General features: G+C 37.7%; 1 protein-coding gene and 2 long non-coding RNA genes across 5 annotated transcripts in view; 1 reads left to right on the forward strand and 2 right to left on the reverse strand.

Annotated features, from left to right (window-relative positions):
* The window catches only part of LOC131326978 (uncharacterized), a 49,962-nt gene extending 40,274 nt beyond the window's left edge, over positions 1-9,688 (forward strand). The window contains exon 4 of the long non-coding RNA XR_009200142.1: positions 9,012-9,688. This is a non-coding gene — a long non-coding RNA (uncharacterized LOC131326978). The remainder of the gene's footprint in view (positions 1-9,011) is intronic.
* On the reverse strand, positions 316-2,188 carry LOC131326977 (uncharacterized). Its single transcript, XR_009200141.1, has 3 exons — positions 1,959-2,188; positions 1,003-1,118; positions 316-870 (listed from the first exon to the last, which is right to left on the reverse strand). It is a non-coding gene; the product is annotated as an uncharacterized LOC131326977 (long non-coding RNA).
* A 1,519-nt stretch (positions 9,689-11,207) lies between the features above and the next one.
* On the reverse strand, positions 11,208-21,768 carry LOC131326970 (uncharacterized). 3 transcript variants are annotated; one of them, XM_058359909.1, is made up of 7 exons: positions 20,783-21,768; positions 16,308-16,445; positions 15,986-16,213; positions 14,992-15,045; positions 14,479-14,921; positions 12,997-13,644; positions 11,208-11,558 (listed from the first exon to the last, which is right to left on the reverse strand). In XM_058359909.1, the coding sequence occupies exons 1-6, from the start codon at positions 21,462-21,464 to the stop codon at positions 13,015-13,017; spliced, it is 2,175 nt and encodes a 724-aa protein (XP_058215892.1). In that variant the 5' UTR covers positions 21,465-21,768; the 3' UTR covers positions 11,208-11,558; positions 12,997-13,014. The 3 variants fall into 3 exon arrangements, with proteins under 3 accessions (XP_058215892.1, XP_058215893.1, XP_058215894.1); XM_058359910.1 differs by lacking the exon at positions 15,986-16,213 and having other exon boundaries at positions 11,210-11,558; positions 14,992-15,039; positions 20,783-21,767; XM_058359911.1 differs by lacking the exons at positions 15,986-16,213; positions 16,308-16,445 and having other exon boundaries at positions 11,211-11,558; positions 20,783-21,765.
* Positions 21,769-22,136: the final 368 nt, after the last annotated feature.

The raw sequence follows: 22,136 nt of genomic DNA on the forward strand, positions 1-22,136 counted from the left end.
TGCCTTTTTTTGACAGGTTGTGTCGTGCCGTGTTTTTTTGTCGGGTCGGGTCGGGTCGTGCCTTTTTTTTGTCTACTCGTGCTGTGCCTGCCCTTAATCGTGCCATCGTGCCGTGCCATGTTGTGCCATCAATTTTCGTATACACATCACCAACCGGCAATCGATTTTCGTCTAAAAATAAATCTTCCCAAAAAACACACATTCCGGTGCGTCGGTGCCTTTAATGTTCTTAAGTTGTATATCGTAGTATTCAATATTTCGATCTTAATGAGTAATGATTATCCAGTGTCCTACGTGCAAGGTGCATCCCCTAGAAAACACATGCTCTTACAAATGTATTCTCATCAAGACACGCCAGTATTGCAATCCACGACAAGTGAATATATCACCAATTTCAATTTTCGGTTGCCTCCCAGTCCACATGTTTCTTATTGTGCAAAAAATTAACGCTCATGAAATGCAATCAAATAAACAGCTAACAGACTAACAAACTAACAACAAACTAACAGACTGGAGGGACTAGGCCGCCACCTCAACTCAGCAAACAGAATATGCGAGGGGTTATGCCACCACTTCGGCTAAGCAATGCAATCAAATAAAACTAACTATACTAACTAAAAACAAATTCAATATTTAGCCTAGCTTTGTTACACATCAGGTTTGGCATAAAACCAGGTTAGAGGTATCCACCAAGTTAAATACGAGCTACTAACACATAAAGTACTAGAGATTGGGTAGTCAATGACTCACTGTTCACCTTCCGAGAGCGAGAGAGAGAATGGATTCTGGAATGTTGGAAGGGCACTTGCTAGATCGAAAACAGCTACAAAAGCTATCCAAGTACACTATCCCATATGCACACATCGAGTACTGCAATCACACCCAAAAAAAAACCCAACTGTTAAAACAGATCAAACCAGCAATTCGGTAAAATAAAAAAAAAATAAAAAAAAGAAGGAAAAAAAGAAACATACAGAAGAGAAGGGCTTTGTCCCATCTTACCGGCTTTGGTACGAAGAGTACAGATTCCATCTTACCGGCTTCGAGGAGTATGAAGAGTATAGATCCCATCTTACAGATCAAAACAGACGAACGAGAATCAACGGACCAAAACTGTCCTAGAGAGCAATCAGTGTTCGACAATTCATTAAAATTTCATACCCAATATTTTTCAATGATTCTAACGCCAATAGTTCACCAACTTACCAATCTTTTAAACCCATAAGGACCCATAACCAATAGCATCGTTTAACCATAGCAAACGATGAAAAACGAAGCTCTGTACGCTGCCCAGATTTCCAGATTACAGGGCAATCTTCTAAAAATCACTATAAATCGAGTTCTTAATACTTTTGAATGATTCCAGTCCCAAAAGTTGCATGAGTGAACGAAGCTTAAAAGGTATGAAGGAACCCTAGTCAAATCTACACTCTAAGGATGGTTAAACAGGCATTTATCGAAGCAATACGAATCTGTCACGCATCAACGTGACAGATTGACACACCTCCACTTAAACGATCATAACTTTCGGTGTACTAAACGTTTTAAGGCGATTCCATTGGCAATACAAAGCTGACTTCAAGACCTCGAAATCGATATAAAGTTTGCATGAATCGGATATCAGACAAGAAAGTTACAGCCATTTGAAATTGGGAGCAAACCAAAAACGAGCAGAAACCGAGACAGATTCGTGACCAAACTTCTAAAATCCACCATTAATTCAATTCTCAAGGGTTTTGAGTGATTCCAGCGGCATTAGAACGGGCTTTAAGTCTACTCTATTTCATACGAAGGAACCAAAATTCAATTTTGAGTTTAAGAAGGGGTAAAACCCCAAAAATGAAGACCCTGTTCTGCAGATTCTCGGAAATGGAAGAAACAAGCTCAAACAACAAAACAGGCACAATCTAGATACATAAACACCGTATAAACGCATAACAAGAGTAAAAAATCCCTACCTCAAGGGTTTTGAGCAAAACCCGACCCTTTGACCAAGTCAACCGTAGCCCCACGAGGTCCGATCATGATTTTTCTCGGATGGATAGGAAGCCCGCGCTCCGTATAACAACTTTAAGTCTTTGGCTTTGTTCGGAATTACGCCCTAAGTAGATGAAATCGAGGAGAGAAGTGGAGGGGGGTGTTTTCGGAGGAGGAGCAGAGAGAGACGAGAAAGAAGAAAAAAAAAGAAAGAAAAGGGAAAGAAAAATGATTTCCCGCGTTCAAGTTCCAACATATATATCCGTATTCACTTATTGTACTTTCACCCCTACACTAATGATTCCTTCACATCAACCCCCTAATCATATAACCACGACACTATTCGTATTTCCATGTGTCACGCCTTTACTAATAATTACAATACTTCTTTAAAAAAAAAATACAGTCCAAAATTACGGGTCACTGCAGCTGCTAGGGCTTTCGCCTCTCATCTCTTTCTATTTATACTAGTGCGTGATCATGTGCAACAGTCGCACCATAATCCATATGCACTCAATAAAGAAAAATTCTTGTAAAGTCCTATAATGCACCACTTGAGTGCCGCCCGAGTTGTTTTTTAAAAATCGAAACCGTCTACCTTTTATGTGGAAGTGATTATATCATTCGTACAAAAAATGAAGTAAATTGGTTATCGTTATATACTTGATCGCACATAACAAAAAAAATTCTATTAATAAATCTACGTCCCGATGAAAAGGCTTCCAAAACCCGATAGACCCGAAAATTTGCGAAAGTGATTAAAACACCAAGAACAATGAAATGAACGGTATGGATTATCATACTTGTGTCGCAATCGTGTGGCTAGCGTATATTGGATAATAGCTGAATATATTGGTTTAGAACCAGATAAGTTAGATGTATAGATTTTGAAAGGTAGCTGCAGACTCATTTTTTTGAATATTCGATCTAAACCGTTACGATTTAAGATCTTATCAAATTTATCATTCTCCCCAAAATAGGTGATAATCGGATGTCGAAAACCACGTGATCAGAACACATTCGGTGCTTCCAAAGCCATTAAAGTCCTATAATGCACAACTTTAGGGCCGCCCAAGCGGTTTTTTAAAAATCGGAACCGTCAACCTTTTATGTGGGACTGTTTATATCATTTGTGCAAAAAATGAAGTAAATTGGTTATCGTTATATACTCGATCGCACATAACAAAAAATTTCCTATTAATAAATATATGTCCCAATAAAAGGGTTTCAAAAACCCGATAGACCCAAAAATGTGCGAGAGTGATTAAAACACCAAGAACAACAAAATGAACGTTATGGATCATCATACTTGTGTTGCAATCGTATAGCTAGCGTACAAGAGGCCCGTTTTTATAAAATAAAATTATATAATATATATTACTTGTTCTAATTATAAATACAAATAGATTGTTAGCCTTGTTGGTTTGAGATATGTGTCAAGTCCCCAAGGACTTGGGTTTGAACCCCATAAAGATTATTTTTTTAAAACCAAATTTTTTTTAAAATTAGTTTTTTTCCTTATTTATTTTCTCTCTCTCTCTCTCTCTCTCTCTCTCTCTCTCTCTCTCTCTCTCTCTCTCTCTCTCTCTCTCTCTCTCTCTCTCTCTCTCTCTCTATATATATATATATATATATATATATATATATTAAATCTTTATTAGATAATACGCAATATATATCAATATATGTGTCGTAATTGGTATATTATCATGTTTGAATTTTGATTTAAAATTTCTTAATCACATAAAATATTTTAAAAGCTTATTTTACTTAAATAAAAGGAAAAGATTAATAAATTATTGGATTATCAAAAAATACAAGTAAACTTTCTCTCTCTCTCTCTCTCTCTCTCTCTATATATATATATATATATATTAAATCTTTATTAGATAATACGCAATATATATCAATATATGTGTTGTAATTGGTATATTATCATGTTTGAATTTTGATTTAAAATTTCTTAATCACATAAAATATTTTAAAAGCTTATTTTACTTAAATAAAAGGAAAAGATTAATAAATTATTGGATTATCAAAAAATACAAGTAAACTATAATCTGAAATCCCTTGTTTATTTAATAACATATTTTTTTTGGTTTTTCCATGCCTCGTGTCGTGCCCGTGCCCGTGTCGTGTCGTGCATGGCTAGAACCGTGTAGTGTCATGTCGTGTCGTGACTCGTGCCGTGCCCGTCTAAGACCGTGTCGTGCCGTCCCGTGCCAAGCCAACTTCCGTGTCGTGCCCGTGTTGTTCCCCCTCACTTCCGTACCCGTACCGTGCCGTGTGCCCGTGTCGTGCCGTGCCGTGTCTGGCTAGAATCGTGTCGTGCCGTGTCGTGACTCGTGCCCCATCTCACTTCCGTGCCCATCTAAGACCGTGTCGTGTACCGTGCCAGGCCAACTTCTGTGATGTGCCCGTGTCGTTCCCACTCACTTCCGTGCCCATGCCGTGCCGCGTGCCCACTAAGACCGTGCCTTTCTTGTGCCATGTTAGGATTAATCCGTGCCCGTGCCGTGTCGTGCCGACCCGACCCATTTTACACCTCTAAATGCATGTAAGGAGTTGGTAGTTGGTGCAATGGCAAAGTGCTCTCTTGCTTAATAAGAGGTGATGGGTTCGAGACTTTGCCCATGCTCCCTGCTGGTACTTTCTGCCTTTTGGCCAAAAGGCAGAGTTGCCTTTTTCTTTTTTCAAAAGGCAAAAGGAAAATTTGTCTTTTTCCCAAAAGGCAGAGTAGAAAATGTGTGGTTTTTTTTTCTTTCTAGAAAGCAATAAAAAATAGTAGTGCATATCTTGATTTTTATACTATTCATGAGTTCGAGTCTACCCCCACATTGCATTTGTATATTTTTTGTCCCCAAAACTGTAATATTAGAGTTAGTAATAGAAAAATAGATGATGGATATATGATAATGCATATGGTCAAGGTGGCAAGTTTGCTCAAGTAACTGATTATTAAAATACATATATACTTTAAAATTGTTAATTTATCATGAATGCTAAAATTATTTTGGAGTAAATGTGCTTAACTGTAACTCATATATTACGATTACAAAAAAAATTGGTGCTCCCGCTAAGTCAAATTCCTAGGTCCGCCACTGTGTGCAGAATGTATTTTGCGACATGATTAGTGTTTTGGAAGATTTGTGCAGAATACGTTATGTAAGTCTTTTTTTTAATAAAAATTAAAAAATGAAAAAACAAAAAGCTCCTCTTGCCCTACTTCTTACTTCTCTTCTCTAAACTCAGAAGCCAAAAACTCATTTTCTGATAATGAGTTCTAAAATGGGGGGGCCAAACACTCAAAACATGAAAATGAAAACATGAAAATGAAAAAATGAAAAGCTAAAAAAGAGGGTGCCAAACATAGTGAGTTTCACGTAGTTTTTTTTGGGATTTTTTAGTTTTGTCATTATTTTAAAAAAAAATTACAACTTTTAATTTTGTGTCAAACTTTACAATTTTTGATTTACCGTCAACAAGCTCTATGCTAGCCAAGTGGCTATGACGACAAAAATGACAAGACTTAAACATTTAATGGCTGAGGAACCGTCTAGCTACACTCTTTCATGAAATGAAAATCTTGCAACTGCTGAGGATTAACTTAACTTATTTGTCAACACGCCTTAATTAAACAATCTTATCAAATTCAAAATTTGCGTTTTCAAAACGCAGGTGTGAAAAGGGCCCGTCAACAACTGGAATTTTACAATAACTATATTTCAATACAACGAATGAGGAGCATTACTACACAAGGGGAGCAACCTCAGCTTGTCCTGCTCACACACAAAGAGAGATTACCTATTAATTTTTTGAGTGCTAGGGACAAAGAAAACACCTTTAAAGTGTACATAAACAGCTCAGATTCACTGTGCAGTACATCTGAACCGTTCATGTACACTTTAAGGGTATTTTCTTTGCCCATTTTCTTTACACCTAACATCTCTCTCTTTTTTCGTGTGCAGCGCAGCTGGAATCTGTGCACAATTGCCGTGTGGGTAGATTTTTTGTTAATTTAACCCCTAAGTGCCGCTCAGGTATTCACGCCATTATATAAAAAATTTAAGACAATTTACAAGTTTTTGCCAGTTTGACTTCGATAGGCCATTAAGAAGTTTTAACATTATTTAACTACCAATACATTTAATAGTTTTACGCCAATTGTTTTTTTTATTCCTATTATTACATCACTATTAATGTAACGGTGGTTGAATAATATTATCGCATTTTAGTGAAAACTATTATAAATAGTGATATTGCACATTTGGCCCGTCATAAAATGTCGATTGTTTCATATCTGAAAAGCTATGATATTGGAAGTCACTACGTGCTAATCGCTATCATACGGTCCAAAAATGCTCACAAATATTCGATTTTGAATCGTATAACCCGAAGAAGCATTTTTGGCTCATTTGATGTAGAACTTATCGCATCTCGTGCATCTCATTAGGAAGTCAGAAGTTCGAATCTTTCCACTTGCGTGTGGGTGTTCTTTCTTCAATATTATTTCTCTCCCTAATGGGGGGGACTGTAGTTGGGTTTATAGTGGTTGAGTTGTTGGTTTTGTTATCTCGTGGACTTTTCCACAATTGATGTAATATCTCGTGGTTTGTATTTTATAATTGATACTTGATGTAATGTTCTCTTCTATAGATTAATCAAAAAAAAAAAATTTGCTACCAAATATATCATTTTTTAAACGGCAAAATTATTAATCTTTGAAATTGTTACAAAAACAAAAGAACAAGGATTCACGACATCATTTCTCTAAACAAAATTAAGAACAATCATGCGCTAATTCGGGATTGACAAGATGCCAACCCCCAAATCACCTACTGGGTCAAGCACAAACCAAATTGAAATCCAATAATAAAGTAAAATCTACCGCCCAAATTCTCATCAGTACAGTAGGTGGGCCGTCACCCGAACACTGTCTTTAGAGCAATATAGTCGCACAGGATTCCATGCAAAAGGTCACGTGGATGTATTCAAATTAAGCGTCTTTAAATTAAAAGGCAAAGAGTCATTAGCTAATGGAATGCTCGCAGAACATTTGAAATTACTCCCTCCGTTGCAAATTAAATAGCTACTATAAGATGAACCAGGCCCTGCCAAGCGCCTTTCGAGCACATCATTGTCGACATGGACAATCCAGATTGTTGCTTGACAGCATCTCCCAATCCCTGTAAGAAATAGCAACACTTTAATAGGATACCATAATAGAGTTACACATACTGTACAACCTAGAAGCTTAAATTATTAGTAATGGAAGTTTTTAAAAAATAAAATTCCTAAATGCCCAAACCTAAGCCCTTAGCCCGGATATTTAGGGGTCGTGGGCTGGGTTGGGCCTAGTTTTTTAAACATTGGGTGGGCCTGGTCCGACCCATTTTTTGTGTAGCCCAAAAAAATGGATATTTTGGTTGCGCCTATCTGCTGTTTGTTTCCTGCCTAGCTGCCTAGGCCATCTTCTTGATTCTTAGGAATTGTTTGTTTAGTTCAATAATCGACATTGTGCCTAGACAGTTTCTTTTAACAAGATAAAACAAAAATGCTACAGGGACCGATTGTGGGGGGACCGAATTCGGACCGACGGCCGCCGGCGGGCCGTCTCCGGCCACCGGACGGCCGATCCGAGCCGTCCAAAAATTTTAAAAAAAAAAACCGAGGGGCCCTACGCGGGAATCAACGTCATCCGAGGTGTGTAGGGTGCTTGATCGGAGCACCCCTCGGAATCAACGTCATCCGAGGTGTATGGAATTGGTTTCCCATACACAGGATCATTAACCCTTCGCTCTTACATTCCCTCCAATTTCGCCATTTTCGATTGTGGCTGCTCTTTGAAAAAAGTTTTTTTTTTTATAAACATAATTGTCCAGACTAGTTTAATTTGAGAGACCAATTCCACTATCCAGTAGTCGGGTGTGGACTGACAGGTTTCATACCCGAGAACTTGGGAGGATAAAGTAAACCCCTAAATCTGCGATGGCCACTAGGCCAACCCCTTGGGCCTTGGGGTTCTCTTTTAAAGCTAGGTAGTTGACGGTCTATTTAACTCATTCATAGAATCTGTCAAATTTCTTGGCCATTGGTGGTTGATTTAAGTTTTTTGTTTTTCCACCTGGATGATTTTCAATTTGAAGTAGGACTATTGGTTCTTTTACAGATTAAAAAAAGACATATTGATTTATGTCGTACCCTCAATCTGGATTTGAACTGATCAAGGTTAGTTGGTGGATTTTATAATGCACAACTGTTGTTTGTTTTAATTGCTCGGAGACAGATTGATGAAAATTTTATTTTTGGGTAAATGGGTGAGTGTTATACGAGAAATGCGGAGAGCAACTAGGGCTGCAAAACGATTTATTATTAACCCGATTTGTGTTTTCTTGACATTTTATCCTCCTGCCTCAAATTTCGCCAGGAATCCTTGATCCTAGGACAGTCAAAGGGAATAAATTGATTGGACTACGTCGATGAAAGATGGAAGTGGGAATAGTCCTACAAAGCAAAAGAAAAGATTGTGTCTGGTGGCTTTAACAGAGTGAAGCGTTGAGCCTTCAGTTCTGAAATCATAACAATCTGGTTCATAACCTGCTACGTATGGGAGTCATTGAAGTCTCCTAAGGATTTTGATGTTTGTTTCCTGTCATAATAAGAGCCCATAGCTGCCTTGGCCATCTTCTTGATTCTTACGAATTGTTTGTTTATCTTGATAATCCTCATTGTGCGAAGAGAATATATTGTAATGCATACTTTGTAGTCACTCTCTGTCAATTGTCAAGAACACGTTTACTTTTGCAACGTGAGAGGAAACTCAAGTTTTACATGTGTGAGTGGGGATGGTATTTTTGAGCAGTTTGGCAATGTGGTTACTTTTGGAATTGCCTTAACATAGTTTAAGAAAACAGTATGTTCAATCAAGAATTTATTGGTTATATCTTACTATATCAATGGTTTTCTCTTCAAATAATGTTGACTTATTCAGTCTCTTACTTACTTTTTCCGATAATGTTGTGTTGTATTTGAAGCTCAAGAGACAAGAGGAGGAAACTGAGAAGCAGCCGAGGAAAAGCTAGGGGAAATGGACAGATTGAGGAGAAACTGCATTAATAATACATGATGTATGAAGACGATGGCGTTGCAGTACACAATTGATATAGAAGTGAACAGAAGATGGAAAAGGAAGCAGAAAGCCAATTCGAGATTCTTTGAAAGCAGCTCACTGCTGAAAGGGCCACAGATTAAAGAGTGAATTGAGTTGGTTCACACATTGCAAGGAGAGCCAGCAAAAGTGAACAGCCACTGGAAACACAGCATCTGAATATTGTGAGTATTGCATACAAACTCCACTGTGTTTTCTAGACATTGTCGATATTTGATTCGCCTAAGGTGCAAATAGAGTTACTTGCGTTGTGTGTGATGTATTGATGATTCTTAATCCAGTGATTGGCTAAATAAAAACCACTGTAGTATACATTTAGCTTAGAGATCTAGTGTGCGAAATTGCAAATAAACAAGGGCGATGGAACATCATTTGCTGCTACTCTAGCTGCATTTTAGATCATTTCTTCCCATTGAGATGTACTGTGACTTTTCTGTATCAATCTTGTCATATAATGTTTCCGCTGGGTCGAATGTGAACTTGGGAAAATGACGTAGAATTGGGAATGGTAAGTCGTCCAAAATGTAGGGCACGTTAAGCACTGCCGCTAGGTGATGTAATATTTAACTAAAGAACGTTCACTAAGAACACTAAGGATAGTACTATAGTTTCTTGATAGTTAAAATACTAATGCCAAACAATAACCAAATCAAACCAAACATTTAGTTCCAATCAATTGGGGTCGACTACATGAGAAAATTGTTACAGAGCAAGAGCAAATTATTGTTGAAAATTAAGTTCCAGGAAAAAATGTGGAACTAAGAGGATCACTTCCTTGAATATTTTCTGAAGATTCCCAGAAAATTTCTAAATATTTTTTGAAACTATGTATTAATGAAAGTCTATGGGGAAATATAGTTTCCTCCCCCTCAAAGAGAGACCAGTTATGCCCTTAACTTAAACATCCCTCATTTGTAGGGACTTATTCCTTTCAATTGGGTGCAAACATCCCTCAGTTATGCCCTTAACACATTAAATGTCTATACTTCTACAAATCACCTCATAATTGGGTGCAAACTCTTCCTCCAACTATATAGTGACAGACGACACATACTTCAAGCTCAGCTAGCAGCCGAAATGTCTTGAAAAACTAGCCAAATATAGTTTGTTGCCAGCGAAAAGAAGTTAATCTAAGCTTGATGATAAACTCCATCTTCCTTTCAAGTATTCTTTGAGGAAGTTCCGCTGCTTTCCTCGTTTTCTATACCTCTTCGATCTCCGAACTGGGATTTTACAAATTCCTCTACATCGATCTTTCTCCCCTTTTCAGATTCTTAGTATCTCTATTATAAACGGACAGATTATGCTTAGTTCAAAGATAATGGACGCGATGAAACCAACTGATAATATGCACAAGTAGAATTAGAGAAACCAAATTTATCAATAAAGACACAAGTGAGGCCATGATTTAGATGATTCGGTCGAAGAGACAGGAGGAAGAATATTCCACCACCGGAACGGAATGATTCGAAACGAAGGAGGAAGAATATTCCACCACCGGAACGGAATGATTCGAAACGAATGCTCCAAAGAGCAACGATAGGGTTTTTCTAGAAGGATAAAACCTTCTTTCCTCCCTCTCCCTCAAAGGCTAATTCTTAGCTGAAGGAACCTCTCAACCAAAATCCTCATTTAACAATTCCTGTAAAGGAAGAAGACGACGGGGAATGGAGTTCCATCAAGCCGAATGCCTACCGAGCCCTCTACCACGGAGCCCAATCAAAAATAATTTAAATTAAATACCAAAGTTATGAATTACTAATAAGCAGCCAACAATCTTTCTATTAAGAACAACTTCAACCAAATAAGTTTAGTCAAATAGCATGGGGCACAATCATCTCATGAACCCAATAATACAATGAACCAACAACAATAACAAGAATTCAGTATCTGACATAATGTTTCAAATGTAGAAGCGATAAATAAAAATTAAATTAGGATGACATATCCTAAAGAGTTCACACAAAAGAAATTCCTGAGATACCGCTAGAATCTTTGCCCAACTCTCCAACTTGTCTGAAAAAGAAGTTGATATAAATCCGTCAGCTGAATGCTCAATGAATGGCAAATCATGTAGTATTAGTACTATATCATTATCCCCCACTAATCTCCAACACTACCAATTCTCAACAACATCAGATCAATGCAACGTGCACCACAACACACAAACCAACACCAAAGAAGAATGCGCCGATCTCTCTCTTTCTCTCAAATGCACACCACCAACATCAAACCCAATTAGACATACTATCACGAACAAAAGAATGTGCAACCCCAAAACTCATTATTTCTGTCAACGGTTGGTGATCCAAGTAAAGGGAACAAACAAGATTACGGATACTTAATTACCAGAACCGAGATCGAGAATAGGACAATAAGACCACCTCCAAAAGCTTTTGTCTCCTGCGGCTCCCTAAGAAAATTCTCCTCTCAAAATATAACCCTAATCCATGAATATCTCTAACTTTATAAAACTATACACACTAATAACACTCAAAACCCCTAAATTGTAGTTGACTAATTTATTAAATTATTTGAACGAGAAACAAAACTATTACCGCCTGCAAGGATAGATAAAAAGGACTGTACTATAAACACGGAATTTCTAGAAAAAAATAATTAGTACTACAAAACCATTTCTACTCTATCTCTCCGCAAGATACAATGCTATCAGAGTGGTTTTGTTTTTTTCTAGTATGACGAGGGTAGGGCGTAACATATTTGGTAGTAATTCTATTTTATTGGCATTCACTAGTACTTACACATGAAGAGACAGCCTTATTTTTGTCAATCAATAAACAGATGAAGAAAAAACTAGATTGCTTCAATAACCGTAGTGATGCAGTCTTATGTTTGTCCTTCATCTCAGCGATAGAAAACTGAAGTATGCCTAAACTATTCCAATTGATTACCTACCCAATTTGTCTATTATATTATCGGATGCAATATAAAAATTTGCCGCATGACAGACGCATAAGCAGAATTAATGGGACTGAGGCCCCGTTCCAGAAACCTTCTTAAAAAATAAGCAGCTTATTTCACATTTTTAAACTCAAAAATAATATAAATGAAAAATAATTTTTTAATTTTTTTTGCATCGTATAAAAGATCTCAATGAGATGTTTCAAACAAGATCCATATTGCATATTTTTACATTTCGACAAGCCCATAATTTTTTAACTTGAAATTGCCTTCTTAAAAAATAAGAGTTTTTTTCTTGTTCTGGAACGGGGCCTGAACAATCCAGTCCGTCATATATAGGTACTTCCTCTCTGTCCCATTTTCATCGTTCAATCTCTGAATACTACAAATTTAAGGGAACATCATGATTACCTTTTCAAAACTTCACATTTTCAATAATACCCTTGAGTAATTTTTTGGAGTTGATATTTTGGTTTCAATATGGGCGTAAATTCTGGCCTCAATTTGAATTTCCCACTCATGCACTTAAAATTGGAGTCAGAAACTTTGGGGTATCAATCCCAAAATTTGTGGTGGGTACTACAAAGTCTGGCCAAGTCTAAAAAGGCATACAATACAAAATTTAAAATTCAAACTTCCCTCTTCCAAATTTGAGAGAAGGGTAAAATGGGAAAACTAAAGAATTTTGTGCCTTGGTCTTTTCAAATGGACAATCTTTTTGGGACACAAAAAAGGGAAATTTTGAACAAAGAAAATGGAACGGAGGGAGTATCTTTTTTTTCTTGTGTGAAAACCAATCTTATGTAGTAGCTGAGAGAGTGCAGTCCAAATATGTAGAGACTTAGCCAGAGAGGGAAAATGCAATGTCAAGAAACCAGATCATGAACACAGGTGAATAGCTTAAAGAATAAATGCGCAAATCAACTCACCTCATTATTTTCTTCCCTTTAGTGCAGAATGCGATTACTCTTCTTCCCGAATATGCCTGGAAAGTAAGTGGATTTGATCATAGTATAGAGTAACGGAAATTGCCACAACGCAAACAAGGCGACGGGTGCAGAGGATAAAGCAGCCACAGGATAAAGCAGCCACGCCATCTTTTCCCCAAATACAATTTTTAATGTCGCACCAAATGCAACCATCATGGATATAATGGAGAGGAATAGAGTCACCAGCCCAATAATCAATCTCCTGGGCAAGGAATACCGAAAATCCTCTTCCCCATAGCGACACGTGAGGATGGACAAGAACATCAACAAAGAAGCGGATGAGGAGAACATGGCGAGCGCGTCTGATACGCCAAACACGGTAAAGGCTCGGCCTCCCAATCTTATAGGGAGACCTTTTTTGTCGGAACCGCTGTCGCTGAAGGAACCCCCTGGGACAGTGATGGCGGCCGCAAATACTATTGTCGTGATCAAGGCCGCCACGATAGTGCAGGAATTGGCGGTGTCTCTCATCCACCGTTCTCCTTCTTTGACCAAGTCCTTGTGTGTGTCTGTAAATACTTCTTGAGGGGTTTTTCCGTCTGCGTTCATGTGTTCTCTGGCTTGGGGCAGCATCCACTTTCCTACTTCCTGCATTTAGAAGTGGATGAATGAATTAGGAATGAGAAAGAATCATTTATTTTTTTGGAACTAGGAATGCATAGTTAACATCAATACATTCATCTGAAAGAAGAAGTCTTCGTCCATGAACATTTAAAAGACATCGGCCATTCTCAACAAAAAAGAAAAAAAGACGGAATACATCTATAGCCCTTGTGGTTTGAGATATGTGCGGATCACTCTGTTATGGGAAAACTATCGCATAACATCATATTATTCAAGGACCAAAGTACAAGGTCAAACTTCTTGCTCTAAGTCGCCATCAAATACTAATGCCTAAATGAAGTTTACCATGAGATGAATTCAGTTCTACAAAGACTCTATAATGTGAATTGGAGTGTGATGTAGGCCAAGATTCTGGAAGATTGTGTTCTTATTTTTATGATTCTAGAATTAGATCTTCCGTTGGACTTTTCTTTTTAGCTTTAGAAATATTATGTTTCTTTATTTGGGTTAATTCTATTTTATTAGTTTTCCTAATTTCCGGGACTCTTTATTTTTAGGGTAGTTTTGCTAGGGTTTGGCCTTTTCTCCTATAAAAGGGGCTATAACTTATGTTTTATTCAATTATTCAATTTAATCATCAATAATATCCAGAGTTCTCTCTATTTTTCTAGTGCATAAGATGTGCTCGTGGATTCAAATGTTTATTTTGGTTAGATTAGTACGCAACTAATCTCTTGGTGAATTCAATTGCGTGAGAGTGCTTGAATATGGTTTATTTTGAGCATTGGGTTGTTACAATTCAATTTCTTTACATAGAACAAGCATACCTTATTAGGTCTCGAAAGTTTAAAGTATTACCTCAAACCATTGTAATTCACGCTGCATCTGTAGAGCGGCACCAGCAGCACTTGCTCGAAGCAATAGGTATTGTTGTGGTGTCAGATTCCCAGCCAAGTGCAGCGCGTTGTTTGTCGACGCATCTGGCATTGACAAAAATGCACAACGGTCCTCCTCCATTTGATAAATGAGGTTGAAAACGTTCTCCCGGCGGTACACAATCGCGAGGTGGAATAGGGACTGATCCTTCTCGCTCTTCAAGTGAATTGCGCTGGGGAACGACTCCAAAATCTCCTCCACGATCTCATGGATCCCCACGCACGTCGCGTTCCTAAGCGGCTCTGTTAAGATTTCCGCAACATTCGGGGAGTCGGTTTCCTCTACATAATGGCAAAGCCATTTGACGAGATTGAGTGCTTGGATGTGCAACACTTTGGTCTCCCAAACGGATTTTATCGGTGGTACTGCAATTGAAAGGAATCAAAACTGATTCTGCATATATGCATTAATGTCTGTGCATAAGTGAATCCGTACCAAGTTTTTCGACGACAGCCCAAAACGGTCCCTTCAATTTTTGCATCCCTTTGACTGCATAACAAAATTTTCGAAATCAGATATACACAAAAGAGCGGACAGAGTATCTGTCAAGTGGGGCCCCGAGACCCTTTTTTTTTTTTTTTCATTTTTTAGAACTAGGGCTGCGTTTTTATGAACTTAACTTAAATCTGGAAGTTTTGTAATTATTTGAATTTTTTTCGCATTTGTTAATTTTGTTTCAAACTTTTGTGAGTTATTGATTCGTCTTGATAAGATGAATCAGTCAAGTGGGGTCATAATTGATTATCACCAGTCATAAATCATCTGTGGATCCGAACAATTGAAAACACAATCCAACAGCCAAGATTACACGTTCGCATTTTAGAAGAATAAGGGCGTCCGCATAAGAAGCAGACTGAAACATATGAAGTGCTGGTCTTTATATGTGTCTTTCCTGTGTCCCAAAAAAAAATGGACACGCCACATGGTATGTTTCATATGTATTTTGCCATATCTCTTGCATGTCCCCATGTGGAACACGATGACATGCTGCCTCTATGAGTGTTGGTGCTTCATAGTTTGTTGTTATTTTGGAAATCAAAGTATGTTGTTTGTTGCTCTTGGTTACACAGTATTGAAAAGAAAATGATAATGCCAAAACCGTTTTTGTTTGTGCCAAAACTGTAGGGCATAAAAGCCTTGTATATATTTACAAGGCTTTTATGTATTACAATTTTAGCACAAAGAATAACGGTTTTGGCACTAGCAACACCCTGTTGAAATATTTTATATATTGAATACCTTCCAAACTACAGAATAAATTTGTCTCCAAATTTGGTTAGGGGAAGGGGTTTAGAGTACTCCAAATATCCTTATGAGTAAGCCGTTGATGCTCTTTATCACATGAGCTAGTCCCAAGCTAATTTCACCAAGTTCTAAAATGCAACAATTACAAATGGTTGAAGGAAATTAGAGGTTCAAGTACTCTTACCAGAAATCGAAGAAGAAACTACAGGCTCGACAATACTTTCAATGTCGCTTCTTTGAGGAGGCTCGACAATACTGTCAATGTCGTTTCTTTGAGGAGGCTCGACAATACTTTCAATGTAGCTTCTTTGAGGAGGCTCGACAATGTTGCTTCTTTGAGGAGACTCGACAATACTGTCAATGTTGCTTCTTTGAGGTTGGTTTGCAATGTCTTCCAATTTCAAAGGAATGACTAAATGACAATTGACATCACAAAATATTATTTGACGATATCATAGAGTGCATAATCTGTATATGCCATGGTTTCTCAAAATAAAGACACTAACCATAATAGATTAAGCGCTCCAACAAGTTCAAGCTGGTTCCACTAAGGAATGAAGTGCGCTTTTGAGCCATTACCACCAATGGGGAGGGTTCCATGGATGCTAACTCTCTGTTGCCTTTAAGAACTTTTAAAGCAATGTCTGTCCAATTATATCGAGAGGAAAACACACGTTAAATATTCATTTTTTTCATTCTTCAAACGCCAACAAATATACATGTCGCGTTTCGTTTTGGGTTAATTACAAGAGCTAATGTGTTAATTACCTATATATACCTTCGGCTTTCATGCGAATTACTTCAATCTTTGGCCTTTTAATTTGAACAAAACTAATCTTTCACTTTTTGATCGAGTTTCGATGTAGCCCCTCCCTAGCCTTCTCTCCAATTTTTGGACAAAAACAACGCATGTGATTGGCACGTGACCTATTTAGAAGGGTATATACGACATTCATCTCTCATACCCCACTTCCCCACTAAAAAGCCTACCTTTATAATCCCAAATTCGCTTATTCCCCTATTGTGAACCCTACTGTATCTACCAACCTCAAATCCAAACCACAACTAGATCAAGAGCAAGACGGCGACACAAAGCTTAGGATGAAGCAATGTCTAGATTTGGAAGACGATGTAACCCTGGTTTTTATTATTTCTTTGTTTTACAGTTAAAAAAAATGAAGTTAGTGAATATATAAACGATACTATTCGGTCCTTTAGCACTTTCAACAAGACGCACCATTTTCCATGCTTTACAAAGCTTTGGCCTTTGTATATTCAAATTTTGGGGTGTGGGTTCCTTTCTTCGTAGTTTAGTCTTCCATGCACGAGTTTCTTTTTTATTTAATCTTTGTTTGAGACTTTGTGGACTTTTGGCATTTTAATGCAGTTATTGATGAATTTTTTAGTATCGAGATTGGCAAATGCTAACGGTTGCCCCTGGGCACAAGAAAAAGCATATTAAATGAGCTAAAAATATTGGTACACACCATTTTTAACTTGTAAAGGTAATTAATTGCATCGGTAAATGAAGAGTTCTCTAACTACTTGTATCAATTGGAGTATACACTATTGAACTGTCAAATTTACCCCATATACAATTTGGTTTCAAAAAATAAACGCAAGGTTTATGTTTGCTATATATTCACATAATAAATGACTAAAATTTTCATGGATAAATAAGAATTGGATTGTATTGGTGGGCAATTGTTTGTAATAATTTGTTCTTTAATGAGTTTGTTTTTCTATTGAACACGTTACTTGTTACTCCCTTCATCCCTAAATAAATGTTCGGACTGTAAACCTAGGCTTCTAACAAGATGCATTTCTTTGTTAAAAAATTCAAATTTTATTTTGCAAATCAAAAGATACTAATGAGTTTTTTTCAAGTTGTGAAAAAATTTAAAATTTTTAACGGAAAAAACACATTTTTTTAATGCCTAGATTTGTGGACCGAACATTTATTTAGGGACGAAGAGAATAATAGGGTTGCAGAAGATGACAAATTGACAATGGGGGTAGTGCTCATCCCTTTTCTCTCTCTTCCTGGGAAAATCTCATTCTCTGATTATAGATTGTTTTTGTTTTTCTCTATTTCTTTTATAGTTTATCTTCCTGTAAAGAACTACTAGAACGGAAAAAATTACATTTGAGTATAGGGGTAATACTAGAAACTACTCCTTAGAATTTCAATCACATGCATTTAAGGTTGTTTATTATCCCAAACTAATGTCGTTGTAGATTAAACCATTTTTGTTTGGTTTGGAAAACATGTTACAGAAACAACGAAATAAAAATTACTCTATAATTTACAAATTCTATTTGTATTGAAACCTTTCACCTACCTAATTTCTAAAAGGAAATGAAGGTAATATTATCACTACTAAAAAGTATTACAAGCATTTATAGCTAGTTTAGAAAATAGTGATGAAAAATGATGTTTTGCGAGTACCCATAAATACAACTCATACATTAAGGTATATTAATTGCACATAAAACATTGCCCCAGGGGCACCCATTAGCGGGACTGATCTAGATTTTCCGTGGGGGTAAGTTCATAAACACACCTATTTCGAGTTTATAAAAATTTCGTTTGCCGAGAAAAAAAAAGTTCATAAACACACCTAGAATTAGGTACGAGGGAGGAGTTCTATAAATGTAGATGACTACCACCAAATAAATTCTCCATAATAGAAGTTGGTGATATTGTCGAGAAATTGGGTACATGGGTATGATAAACTATCACATATTACTATGTGATGATTGGGAAAACCATAAAACTTGTATTGAAGTCTTTGAAGATGTTATTGAGTGACATTGATGTAATTAATGGATATGATTCCACAACTCTCCCCGCGTAAGTTAGTTGATATATATACAGAACTCATCAATCGCATTGAAATTTCACAAACCCAAAGCAGCTCATGTCACGGAATGAGATCTACTTCTGAGGGTGGGATTAGACCTATAGAGGTGGAAGATGTCATAGAATGGATTATCAAAATTCGATCTGAAAAAGGAAGGTCCGTATTTTGCTGAGTGCATACGCCCTTATAAGAAGGAGACTCCTTGTATGTATGTATGTGTGTGTGTGTGTGTGTGTGTGTGTGTGTGTATATATATATATATATATATATATATATTTTAGTCCCCTTCTAATAAGAACCTTAAATAAGGTCCATAAATGCGGACTTCACAGTTCAGAGGTCGAACTCATGAAAAATATTATAAATTAAAAAATATGTCTATTGAAAAATGACACAAATATTAAGAGTTGTCATTTTTTTGGGACGGAATGAGTATCGTTGTTGCGCCTACGCTCAATAATTGCTATGTAAAACAGAATTTAATGTATTACTTACCATAAAGTCCACTAGAAGCTCGAGAATGCAAGAGTTTAAGACCCGATTCAGTCTCGGACAGCTTCGTAGTTGGTTTCAACAAGAAATCAACCATCTTCCTATTCCCAAGTCCAGCCGCCACATGCACGGGAAGTGTTCCATACTTGTCCCCAATGTTGGCCAATTCCGGATTCTCCCCCACCAGCCAGAACGCAGCAACTATGTTACCTCCGTCCACCGCCGCACGGAGGGCGGTGGCCCCCGATATGTCTTTTTGCACAATTGGCAACATGCACATCCTCCCCATTAGCTCCTTCACGAAATTGTTTCGCTTAGCTGAACGGACGGCCACAATGAGAGCCGTTTCTAAGCACCACGTGATGGGCTGAAGAACTGCATTGGGAGGATTCCGGTCCAAGAGTTTGGCGGCGGTGACCCAATCAGCAGTTAGTATGGCTCTGTGCAACATCCGGTGCTGTCTTCGGATCTGCCCTCTATTTTGGTCTGTTAAGTCTATCAGATTTAATGGTTGGAACAAAAGGAATACTCCGATAAGTGTTTGGTTGATTAGAATGAAACTGGAACGGAGTGCTCATATTTTCAAGTTTAATCGGTAAATCTCCTTCTCCATAACAAATGAAAGAACGTACACTCTAGTGCAATATTTCGTACGTTCTCCCAGTTTAGGTGATAGAACATTGTCCTTGAAGGTCAATAAATGACTGAGAAAACTTATTTACGGACCTGCTGTAAACATGTTATTTACGGAGTCGCCCGATCTCACCCGTTCGTTTTGGCAATCAATAGTTGAGATACTTTTTAGCAATCAATAGTTTGTTTTTAATCCGAACAGTCCAAAATATTTTTTGCACGGACGCGATTAGCTCCATAAAAACCTTTTTACGGAACTCTCCGTAAATAAGTTTTTCTGTAAATTGCTACTATCATGTTAACTTTCCAAGTAACTTGAGCGAAGCCAACACTTCCTTAACGTACGTAGAGCATCCATAGTGATGAGTGTGTTTAAGGGTTTGTTATATGACAAAAAGTGTTAAAAAAATTGGTCCTAATTTTATGTGTTAGGGATGTGTTAATTTGGGGAGAAGATGAGTATTGTAGTGGTAGAATTAGTGTTGTAGTTATATGAAAAAAAAATGTAAAAAGTATTAGTTATATGACAAGAGAATCCAGAAAGCCAAAAAAGCTAATACTTCATTCGTTCCAATTTGTTTGTTTATTTTTTGACTTTTTAATGTCCCAAAATATTTGTTCATTGGATTTTTTTAATGAACTAAATGCCCTTTTTGCCCTTACTTTTTTCAAATAAACTTTTTAAAAAAGTGAAAAAAGTTAAAAGGGTAAATGTTGAAAAGTTAAATGTTTGTACGTAGGTGTAATTATATATTTCCTAAAAAAATTGAGTTTCCAAAAATGGACAAATAAATTGGACAGAGGGAGTAGTTTTTTATTTTTAAGATTTATCGAGTCAAACTAATAATCCACAAAAGTTCAATGCAAAGCGATTAAATGATAAAAAATTAAAATTAAAATTTGATACACGATTGGGAAAAAAAATTGATATTGAGAAAGTTAGACAAAACTCGGCCTTAAACCCGAGAATGTGAGGGTAAAGATAGAATTACCATATAGTTTAAGGTGAGATGGTTGAAAAGCTGGGGTAAGTATTTTCCCGAGCTTAATCCAAACCTCTCGAGCAGTTACCAGGTTCATCACTTGTGGCAGTAATTCCTCTACCACCGTCGCTAGTATCCATCCCCTTACTAGATCGTCCGATCTCTTCCACCCCGTGTATGTACGGTGCTCCTCCCGTTCCTTCCGCTCCTCCTCCTTCCGCTCCAGCATCCGCTCCCTCCGACGAACGCACTCCCGACCCCACTCCTTCCGACGCAGCCACTCCTGCCAACGCTCCTGCTCCTCCAGACTCTCCTCCCACTCCCCTTCCCGACGCTTCTGCTTCAGCTCCCGCTCCTGCACCCAATCCACCAGACTCTGAGTCTCCGCCTCCTGGTGCATATGCTGTTGATTCCAATCCTCCTGACGCTTCTTCTCCCTCGTCTCCTGCTCCTCCTCCCAACGCTCCTCTAACAAAAGCGAAGACTCCCAAAGCGGAGGCGGCTTCTTCGGCGGATTAATGGTGCCGTCAACAAAGCCACTAAGTTTATGACTCTCCAAGAACCTGAGCATTAGTTGCTTCCACGCGAAGTAGTTTGTTGCGCAGAGCCTTAGGGTGAAGGAGTCCGCCACGTTGACTCCTAACGGATATGGAAAAGGCTCCTCCGTTTGTGGAGAAGATGTAGACGCCATTTGTGCGGGGTGGATTGATGTTTGGTTCTAAAAAAAAATGAGAGGAAAGTAAGAAAGAAAAGGATTTTCTCTTGTTTGGTTCCAAAGGGAAAATAAAAAGAAAAATATCTGTCTTCTTCCGCCTATCAGGTAGCAGAGAGAGGCATTTTGGTATTACGGTGTGGGGGCGGCGGAGCAACTGTGGGGGAAGGTAGAGAGATGGGGTTCAATGGGTAGTGAAGACAGAGAGGGAAATTAGTTGCAAGGGAAAGATGGCGGATGGTCTCTTTATATTTTGCGTGGTTTCCTTGTCCCCAAAGGTGTCAAACGGGCCGTATGCCGGCTTGGCCCGTTTAACTTCGTGTCAATCGTGCTTCGTATTATGTTGTACTGGCTCGTTTACTTACTTAAATCGTGTCGGACCATGCCATTTTTTAATTGTGTCATGTTTGTCCATTTACTTAATCATATCGTATCGTGTCGTTTTTCAATCATGTCATGTCGTGTCAATCTGTTTACTTAATCGTGTTATATTGTGTCGTGTCGTTTGTTAATCGTATCGTGTCGTGCGTGCCTATGTTAGCACATCGTCAACCGAATTTCGTCCGAAAAAAAATCTTCCCAAAAAACACACAATATTTTCGTGCGGTGTCCATGCCCTTTTTTTTTAATTTTAAATTACATGATAGTGTA

The sequence above is a fragment of the Rhododendron vialii genome, chromosome 5a (genome assembly GCF_030253575.1).
Source record: "Rhododendron vialii isolate Sample 1 chromosome 5a, ASM3025357v1".
NCBI lineage: Eukaryota > Viridiplantae > Streptophyta > Magnoliopsida > Ericales > Ericaceae > Rhododendron > Rhododendron vialii.

Excerpts from the sequence above, each read along its gene's own strand:
- LOC131326970 (XM_058359909.1), bottom strand. The coding sequence starts at position 21,464 with ATGGCGTCTACATCTTCTCCACAAACGGAGGAGCCTTTTCCATATCCG. Across the intron at positions 15,046-15,985 it reads AGTTTCTTCTTCGATTTCTG|TCAAAGGGATGCAAAAATTG; the intron begins GTAAGAGTACTT and ends TTTGTTATGCAG. Across the intron at positions 14,922-14,991 it reads GGCTGTCGTCGAAAAACTTG|TACCACCGATAAAATCCGTT; the intron begins GTACGGATTCAC and ends TTTCAATTGCAG.